Below are 10,731 nucleotides of genomic sequence, written 5' to 3'. Positions count from 1 at the left end.
GTAAAAATATTGACTTGACTAGACAGGTGGAGCACCTGTCACATTGACTTTCATAGCCTTCCCAATCACTGCATTTACTTTTTTTTTTAATTTTAAGGACTTCTACAGATATGAAATTAATAGTACTTAGTTGCATCAGTTTTGCTTATTTGAAATGTATGTTATATACATTTAGTAGCCAAAAAAGGGCTTAATGATGCATCAGAGATTCATACAATGTGTTAGGAGTGATATATAATTTTTTTTTTACTTTTTTCCCCCACAGCAAAAAAACTCCGCACTGAAGATATAATTGTGCGTCTTCTCGGAAAAACTGAAGATGTTGACAAGTTATTGAGGTATAGACGACTGATCCGGCAAGACAAATCATTCTTAAAGGACTACGAATCTGCTTTGGCTAAAATACAAACCCAAATAAGTAAAAAACAAAGAGAATTGAAACAAAGTCATCCAAACTCACAAGACACTATGCATGCAGAAGAACTCTTGCAGCACTGGGGGGTTTATTACAGTTAGAAACAGATACAAGTCTTAAAGTTACAGTTTAGATGTTGAACATTCCTTCTTTTTGAAAATTGATTTTGTCACAAATTTTGCATGTAAACTCATTAATTGCAGTGATCCTGCACTCACTGAACAATTCGGCCACAGTTTCTTTTATTTAAGTCTGCCGATATAATAGCTAATGCCTATCATGTTGGTTGGTAGTGAACTTATCTGAACATCTTTGCATTACAGAATGTTAACGTTTACATTCAGGGTTGGATTAATAATGCCTAAATTCTAGGGCTGTCACAGTTAAAATATTTTTCGGGTCAGTTCGGTTCTGAAAATTTTTTATTCGATTTCGGATTTTTCTGTTTTGATTATTTGCACCTATTTTAGACCTTAATTTCATGGATAAAAAATTGATTAATCTTTTTTTGTTACATTAAATTCACTTTCAAAACAAGTCTTAAACATGTAAATCCCTTGACGCCTGTGTTTAGGGAAATAGGCAGACTATTATCTACAACATAACCACTCTTGCAGATTCTAAGATATAAATCAGACCCGTACCGAAATCTGGAAAAATGAAACCGAAACCAAACTGAACAACTTGGACTGTGGTTTTCGGTTATTTTGGGTAACATTGACAGCCCTACTAAATTCCCCATCATTCATCTTTTTTTCATCTTCTCAATTTAAATAATGAAGAAAATGTTGTTTTTTTAAATTCTGTTTTTATTGTATATTAAATCTTATTATTGCTATACTTCAGTATATTTAAGGAAATAAAATTGTTCAGAAAAAATATATACACTATGAAAATAATTTTCTTTATAAAGTTTCAATTAAGAAATGAATTTAATTTTTGAAGATTTATGAGGACATGAACTACGATGCTTCACGCCGACATATTTCATGAAGCGTGTTTGTGCTTCATGATAAATATGCCGGCATGAAGCGTTGTAGTTCATGCACCTCATGAATTTTCAAAAATTAAATTCATTTCTTATATTTACATTATTTTTCTGACGAGAATCCACAGTCATGTCATTCAACTGTCATTTTTTAAGCAAAACAGTTTGCGCTATAGTTTTGACATCACGTACGATATTATGATGTAACAATTGAGATATTCATGCTCATCCTTGGTAGTTCATGAGAAACTGAACCGTCTTCTTCTATGCAAAGAATCTTATTAATAAAGAAAAATATTTGGGAATGTAAATATTCATTCATGAATAAAAACTAAATAAGTTCATCTGTTTGATATGCTGCCTGTTGACCCTTTTCTACCTAAATTTGAATTTAATATTAAACAACATATGTATATATATAGTTTTTAAAGTGTTAAAAAAAAAATAGAGGTAGTTAGTCATTTCCTTGAAGAGATAAGTGTACTCTCCCAAAATTTTTTAGGTTAAATTTGTTCCTGAAAATAAAGTAAATTTTTTATTCAATTTTTTTTTTACAAATGTTGTGTAAACAGGTGACAAATGCTGTGAATGCATATATCATTCTTGTAGACTACAAAAACTGTATGGTATCATGAAAAAAGAAGCAAGTGAAAGAAATACTCTTAATACAATTTTGTAATATTTTTGCTTTCTTGGGTAGTGTGCTTGTACCTTCATTTCTGTCATCAAAATGCAAAAGCTTCATTTTATTTTTATTTCTCCGACTGACCCTAATTTTTAAAAAAAAATTCCATAAACCAAGAAATTAAAAAAACTGCAGCCTTATTTTGGGTATTATACACGAATTCAATGAATTCCACTTGTATATTTTGCTTTTCATCTTATATTTTCTTAACAAAAATGTAATCAACAATCTCCCATCAGGGACTTTTTTATTACATAATCGATTCTCTAATTCACCTCAAAATAGAGAAAAATATTGGTACTTGAAATTATTCACTTTTCTTGTTTAATCAGCAATGTAAAACAAATTAAATCTCAACTGTATGTGTAGAATGAATGTTGGATTAAATCCTGGCAACACTAAATCATGCTGTTTTTGTTTTCTGACAATGAATTTTTAATTAAGAAATAAGGTATCATTTTTAAATATCTAATCGGGATATATTACATCTATTATGGTAAATTATGGTAAATTTGATCTCGTAACAACCTGTATTTATACCCCGATAGATGTTTTAAAATGATACCTTATTACTTATATAAATTTACATTTGTGACTTATTATATTTTACAGTTGCCTGATTACAATCTTTAATGTGTGAATGTTTTATTTTTCAAACTCAACAGTAAGTGTGTGATCCATTGCTTGCGTGTTGACCCTTTATGACGTCACTGAGAAATTACGTCAGACATTTATGACGTGAGGAACCCATATTTATACATACATAGATAGGCATTGCTTTTAATAGTGTTATATAAAAGAAAACATTTGCAACTGTAAATTTAAAGTTCTGTTCTTTCAGACACTGTTTTCTATATAAATCATAGTACGAAATATTTTGAAATGGACTATTTATGACCTTCACTGGAACTTCTCAGTGTTTATTGTTTAACCGAATAGGACATTGCTACGAAAAATCAAAACCTTTATGTTTTGTTGGATTTAAACCTTTTAACGATATGAAACAAAAGTTTGATAGTGATAGGGACTTAAAAACAAGTGGTCGAAGTCCGAGCAAGCTTGTGTGACACTAGTCTGAAATTCGTAGAGAGGTCAGATAAAATTTTTAGTCTCTCAGAATCTCTCTGAGATCACCTGAAGGGGTGTTGAGATAATCAAGAAGGGAAGCATGCCCAACCCAATGCTGCAATATTATAAACCTGCATGTTAATTCAACTGGCAGTGACTTGTTGAACAATCTATCTCAACATGCTCAATACAGGTGTGGGGAAAGATGTATTTTTTTGCATGTTAGGTCAGGTCTAGTGCTTTACTGAACAAAGCTAGTCGAAATTGGAGGAAGTAGCCCATCTGGTCTAGTACTCGTTGACCTAAGCATATTCTGAACCAGAATTTGCTAAATGAAAATATTTACATCATAGAGAACCAAACCGAAAAAAATTTGCTCATCGAGGGTAAACAAATCAACATTTGAACATACTGGCTTTTAGCCAAAGTTATGCCATAAACTACTTCTGCATCGAATTTCTCTCAAAACTGAAAATAATCTGACGATGTATGTACACGTGTGGTCCGTAGGACAAACTCATTTAGACAGACTTGATAGAATGCATGTTTTACCTAGTAGTAGTACACGTGCTCCCACGGACAACATTGCTTTTAACACTTAAATAACGAAACAAACAGCATAAAAAAACAAAAAGAATAAAGTATCACTTTTAATATACATACCTGAAATTAATCCTCTCACCATTCCGATGACATAAACTATGCCTTCTTGTCCCGAGCACCTGTTCAAAAAAATCCTGACCATGCTCTCCGCGATCAAGCTTTCGACTGAAGCCGATCACCAATTGGGCATGCGCGAAAAACAATAACGTGTTTCTCTTTCATCGAGAAAAACATGATGCATAATTAATAAATTCCCGGAAAAAGGTTTTTATTGCTAAGTATTTGATACATTGGAATAATTACAGCCATGAAAAAAGAGAATCATGCATTAGTTTATAAATGTCAGTGAAAACATATGTATAACTGTGTATGCAGACTGCAGCGGAGTTCTCATTGTGACGTCACAGTGCAACATTTTCGCGGATTTTTAGCTCCCCAAATTCTATATGCTTCCTTAACACCCCCGCGATATGCAAATTTATGTACAAATATCTCGTCCTACCATAACATAAAGAAATGTAAATTATTGATCACCTCATATCGTGGTTTGGCATAACCACAAAAATTACCCCCAAAAAAGATTAACTGTCAATTATGAAACCACAATACGTTATATATAGCTAGTCAAACATCTGCCGAGATCCCTGTTCTCTGTTGGAATAGTCATCAATCTTCTTAATCCAGTAAAAAAAATGAATCCTGAGCAGGACAAAAAGACAGACCCCTGGAAACACCATAGATGGGATCAGGTGCCTAGGAGGAGTAAGCATCCCCTGTCAACCGGTCACACCCACCGTGAACCCTATGTATTTATCAGTGTATATTCTATTTTCAAGGAAGAACGGCTAAAAAGTGGCAAATCATTTTAAATGTTATGCAATACAAAGTAGACATCATGGAAAAAAAGGTTTATTTGTGCTGAACAGTTAAACAACTCAGTTCACAGTCTTCTTTGGTCAGGAAATTATTGTTATTTCCACAACATCCCCCGAAGCGAAACATCTCACACTGACCGGAAGCTATGTTATACCACCAGCGAGGAATGGCGGCTATGCAAGGTCCGGGAATTCTGGGTAATTGACAGATTGAATTGAGTGGAGGGGGATCTTTAAATAAACATTGCATGAAAACAAATTAATATTGTTTTGTAAGCTTTCAGATTTAGCAATTTTGTTAAAATGATAAATATATATAATTCATTTTTACTCCAAACTTTTTTACTGAACAGTCTTTATGAATGCTAATGAGTAAAGATGTTAATTTTTTTTTCATAAAAAAGCAAAATTTATTTGATTATTTTTTTTTATTTTATATTTATTACTATCTTAAGAATTCATTTACTAAATGTATCTGACATTCAAAAAGCATTATTGCTACCTTACAACATTTTTTTAGAAACTGTGGTTGTACATGCAATTGTACGCTCAATCCAAAACAAATGTTTTTCTTTCCATCGATCCATCCATCCATCTTAATATACATGCATGTAACTATCTACTTTCTTACTTACATAATACGATGCCATTAAAGTCTGGTTTTATACACATTGTTCTGCAACCGCAACCAAAAATACAGCATTTCTGTCCTGAAGATATAAAATGAATAGTTCAAATAATTCGGTTCTGGAAAGATTAAGTAGTACTCGATCATTCTCACTTTTGGTCATTTTTTTTCCAGGTTAGAAAAAAAGAATATCTTTAGTTCAATATTATGAAGCATGCTTATCACAAGCAGTATACTATCAATCAAACGCTACTAAATATGCCACCGTAGAAATTTTGTAAAATCTACTCACTTCCTGGGCAATCAGTATCTTTCTCGCACCATACGTTTTCTTTCTTACAGTCACATGATGTCCACAAAGAAAGTCTGGGACACACTCCAGATTTAGAAGGAAATATCTCCGGACAAAACGATCCGGAATGTATAACCGTGTTGGATATACAGAGCTAAATACAATATTTGCAGTTGATATGAGAGTAATAATAATGCATATATATATAAACATAAGATATATAAGTATACATGTTAAAATGCTCTCAAGATTTCTATGAAGACAAAATTATGTTAAATGTTTGATTTTTTGGGAAAAGAGGACTCTTAGATTGAACTGTTATGATAATCCTTTTTAGATCCATGTTAAGATAGCAACATTAGAAAGTTAAAGGTAATACATTATACACCAATATAATATCATGTTGATTTTGGAGACAGAGAACTTTTGAGGTTCTTTCAAAGTTCAGAAATATTCTTCGATGATTAATGAAATTTCTGAAGAATACCATTATTGTTTCGAACTTTTACCGTAAAAGCAGAATATTTAGGTTCGTTCAAAATTCAAGAGCACTGCAATTTCATAAACCCTGTTCTCTAATACCTACAGAAAATTAATGGAAAATTATGAAAGCACATGTGGCACAGGGTATTAGTCAACTCGCGTACACAGGGTTATTTTATTCATAAATTGATCGTAGCGCTATAACTTGACAAGACCTACCTCCATATATTTACAAGAATGAATGTCTATTTTTCAACAAATAATAAAAAAAGAAAAGAAAATAAAACATGTTGACATGAAGGAAATATAATGCATTCACAACTAAGGAAGATTAGTAATTTACTTAAATTTTTATCTTGCATCTTACCTCTAACACAAACCCCAGCAGGGAACACAGAGTTAACATCCACATTCTTGAACGAAAGAAAACATTACAACTTCGGATGCCCTCTTCTTCATAATAGGGAAACATGGGTCTTTAAATTCAATTAAGAAGAACAGATTTCTTGTTAGGTTTTTTTATTTAGTCATTAATTCTTTTCAAAGAAACTTAGCATGTACCGTTTCTGCCCCAGGAAGCTTGTCAAATTACAATAAAAAATTAAACCGACAGATGTCATAACGAGATAATTCTTTCATATATAAGAAAGGAATAAAATCCGGTTTAATTAAATAGTCTATCAAAATCATACAGTCTGTGAAAATCACTAGTGTTCAATTCTACACTTATGCAAGCATTATATGCAATCAGAATATTATTGACAAGGAAAACAATATGGTTACATTTTTTACAAAGAACTGTTCGGCTGTCTACTCTTCAATGTTGTTTTTCTTGGTTATCAATATTCTAATTCTTCGTGAAAAAGAAATGTGATGACTTTATTACAAATCCGCTGTAAAATTCTACTACTGCAATCAAGTCATTTCAACATTTGGTTGCTTGGAAACTATTGGTGGATACAGCGGCTGTTCTTGATATTTACACGAATCTTTGTAATGCTGTTGCAATATACCTCCGGTCAGGTATCCTTTGGAGAAAAAATCTTTTTTTAAGCATTCACAATAATAATGCTGATACTTTTCATGTACATATTTTTGGGAGATGAAAAGTATCTCTCAGTTGAGACCAGCCAGTTTTGTTATAACTGATCGGTTAGATTTTGTTCAATATTGGATAAGATGTTCGATCTTTTTTTTTTTCAAAAATTATCGATGTGTAAACTTATGCCTTTGTACTCATAAACTGAATAAGAGTGCGAAACATATTAATGGTAAGTTTTTAAGTACAAAGGCGTGAGTTTTCACATCGATAAATTCTGAAAATAAACGTTTAAACCTTATAATTCCTATTATTCAAGCTCAAAATGGTTTTCTCTTTGAAACCTCCATAAAATACCCTATTTCTGCACCACGTAGGAAGACATTTCATCGAAATGTGGAAATGAAACGTAATATAGATGAACATCGATAATACTCCATTTAAACTGTCAAAACGACCAACAAATTCAGCCTTTAAAATCTCATCAAATATTGTTTAAGTGAACAATTATGATCGTAAATGCAAAACATATTAGACTTCAGAAAAGTTTTCACTTTACAAAGAGGACATAAAAGTGACAAAAAGATATGCACCCATGTGAATTTCCAATAATGATGGAGAAAATTTGAAATTGATAAATAAAATATTATTAAACTAAACTGATCTATAAAGCAGTAATATGAATTCACTCATTTCAGATTATTCAGACTCGTGGTCAGATCAACATAGAATACTCCCATCTGTTACATGTAGTCCTTTGTGTCTTCAATTTAATTTTCAATTTATGTCAAGTGTTTAGTGTTTTGTAATTGTTTTGCTTAAAACAAAACAGACTAGAAATAGTGATGTGGTCAAATTTTTCACAACTCTCCGATCATGTTTTGACATTTATTTGAATTTCAAAACTGACCATTAATCCGCATAAAATGCTGAATTATTCAACAAAGTGGTATACAATTCATGGGATTATGTGCTTAATATCTTACGGGGGGAAGGGGGGTCAAAAACATTTTTCTTCGGATTTCATGGCACATATACTGCCTTTACATGTGACGTCAAGTGTGGAAAATAAACTGCTTCCTATTTCCAAATTGATGAAATTTATTATTTCATTGATAACAATTTAACTTGTCCAGATACATTCCATAAATTTTATTTTTTACGATCAACTATTAGGGGGAGAATCTGCGAGAACATGGAGGCAGTCGAATTTTTACGATAGAAAAACGGTCAAAAAAGCAGTCCTGGTTGATGAGATTTATCCATGTGTAAACTCTTTTTGGAATTTGTTCTTTCAAATAAAAACATAAGAAATTAAGAAATTTAATTAAGATTTGAAATATAAGCATTTGTTAATTATTCCATATGCTATTGAAATCACTTAATAAAAGTGACATAAAAGTAACAAAGATATGCTCTCTATCTATGTGAATATCCAATAATAATGGAAAGAAATGGAAAATGATAAATTATCAAATAAAATATTTTTATATGTTTACAGACAAGATTGCATTATATTATGGAAAATATACACAAGCATCACGCTCAAACTGCAGAAATTATTGCAAGATTGACTGTTATTGTCGATTCAATACTATTAGTGTGATCTCCCTTTCCTTATCTTGTTGGTGTAGTTTTCAGTAATTTTCTTTAGTATATATACTGTATAGCAGATTCTTAGACTAAAAAACAATATAAATAATTAAAAAATCTTATTTATAAATGATTATTCTAATTAATTATGAAGTACATTTTATCGTATTAAGTTTTTAATTGTTATTCAGATGTCTAAAGCATTTTTACCTATGACAATTTACTTGTTTCAATGTTAAAAATTTGTACGGTTTTCTCTGAGAGTAGAGAGGCATACAAGATGTCATTATCCAATATATTCTGAAATAAAATTACATTAAATAACAATTATTGATCTTAATATTAACCGAATGACAAAACCCATATACTCGTCTTAATTCTGTCATATAAAAATATACAAATGTATCTTGCTACCCAGCATGAAATATATTGAGATAACGAACAGTATTCAAGCTAAAAAGTCCATAAAACAATACAAATTTTTGAGCAGAGCAAACACGGATTTCTAAGACATCAGAGATGATGTTAGCTGCCATGAAGGAGTGAGCATCCCCTGCTGACCGGTCACACCCGCCGTGTGCTCCTTGTCATGATCGGAAAATAACAGAAAACAGAAAAATCCGTTGACAATCCAGTGTATAAATAATGGCCTATCAATTAGTATAAAAAAAAGTCAGTCAGCATTTGACTTAATGATAAATTGTATTTGCTGACAAGGTCATTGTATCGACCATAGACCTTACGAAATGACGATTTAAACGAGACTGCTGATATTCTTGTTTCATCACCCTGTTTGTCAATAACGTACCTCGCTTTAGAAACTGTTCATACGTTGAGCATGCTCTTGCGTATCGAATAAACAGAGAGATATAAACCCAATATGCAGGTGATGAAGGTATATTGCTGCATAAGTAAGGGAAAGTGACGATTGGAAAGTAAAAGTCATCACGTTTATCACGTAACTTGGTTGTTAGATTACCATTAACGTCTTTTTCTAGTAAAATATCCAAATATAAACAGATGTGTCAGACTCTGCTGTATCTTCAAAGAGTACAAAGTCGCCCGCGTGACGCAGTGGTTAGAGCATCTGCTCTAGAGTCGCGAGGTAAGGAGTTGATCCTTACATCGCGGGTTCGAATCCCACTGTTGGACGTGGAGACCGGTCCTTCGGATGAAACCGTATAAAGCGACGTCCCGTGTCGCAGTAGGTGTTGGCACGAAAAAAGACCCCTCACTGCTCAATGGCCGTAAGTGCCGAGCATAGGACAAAATTTGCAGCTCTCCTCCGGCAAGTGGTGGCGTCTCCATATGAGTGAAAAATTCTCGAGAGGGACATTAAACAACAAACAAACAAACAAACAAAAACAAAGAGTACAAATATCAAATAGTTAAAGATTCATAAGAAAGACTAAGAATAAAAAGGCTTAGGCGATTTCCAATGTTATACTTTTAGCACTAAAGGAATTCTGATTAATTTTTCTGAACCTTGCACACTGACTTATATACAAAGATACATAAGTAAAGAAAACAGCGAATAGTTCTACAGACCTAATAAGCAATAGGAATCATGAACAGTGAAAAAAGATCCCCAGAACCAGAGTTATCATCAAGTGCCTAAGAGAAGTACCTCCCTTTGTCGACAGGTCAACCCCCGTTAGCACACTTTATTCATCAGGTATATCAAATAATCCTCAGTCAAAGTTAAAAATATAAAAACATGTGTGCTAACGAAGAACCATAATCTGTGTCTATCCCAATAACAACAGATTGTTTTGAAACCTGGTCTTCGAAGATTAAATAGATGTTGCCACAGTGTAAAAGGTGAGGACTACAAACAATGATCAATCAGGGCATAAAACGGACTCTGGAAATTCCAGAGGTGTGGTCAGGTGCTTAAAACAAGAAAGCATCCCTTGTCGACAAGTTACATCATTATATGAGTCATATTAGTTGATTAGGAGTAATCCGTAGTTAAATTTAATGTACGTCACTGGTGCCTGGTGGCATGAGTAATATCTGGGAAATTTGGGGAAGTATATTTAAGAAATGAATTTATTTTTTG

The 10,731-nt window shown here is 32.4% G+C and overlaps 1 protein-coding gene across 1 annotated transcript; it reads right to left on the bottom strand.

Annotated features, from left to right (window-relative positions):
• Positions 1-4,662: 4,662 nt before the first annotated feature.
• LOC133198474 (eppin-like) lies at positions 4,663-6,449 on the bottom strand. The gene is made up of 4 exons (XM_061334563.1): positions 6,405-6,449; positions 5,555-5,708; positions 5,270-5,344; positions 4,663-4,865 (listed from the first exon to the last, which is right to left on the bottom strand). Exons 1-4 carry the CDS (start codon positions 6,447-6,449, stop codon positions 4,669-4,671), a joined length of 471 nt encoding a protein of 156 aa, XP_061190547.1. The 3' UTR covers positions 4,663-4,668.
• Between the last annotated feature and the right edge of the window lie 4,282 nt (positions 6,450-10,731).

The sequence above is a fragment of the Saccostrea echinata genome, unplaced genomic scaffold (assembly GCF_033153115.1).
Source record: "Saccostrea echinata isolate AGI-Se365-2 ecotype Australia unplaced genomic scaffold, CSIRO_AGI_Sech_v1 ptg000033l, whole genome shotgun sequence".
In the NCBI taxonomy this organism is placed as follows: domain Eukaryota; kingdom Metazoa; phylum Mollusca; class Bivalvia; order Ostreida; family Ostreidae; genus Saccostrea; species Saccostrea echinata.
This window is presented reverse-complemented; position numbering and strand designations above follow the sequence as displayed.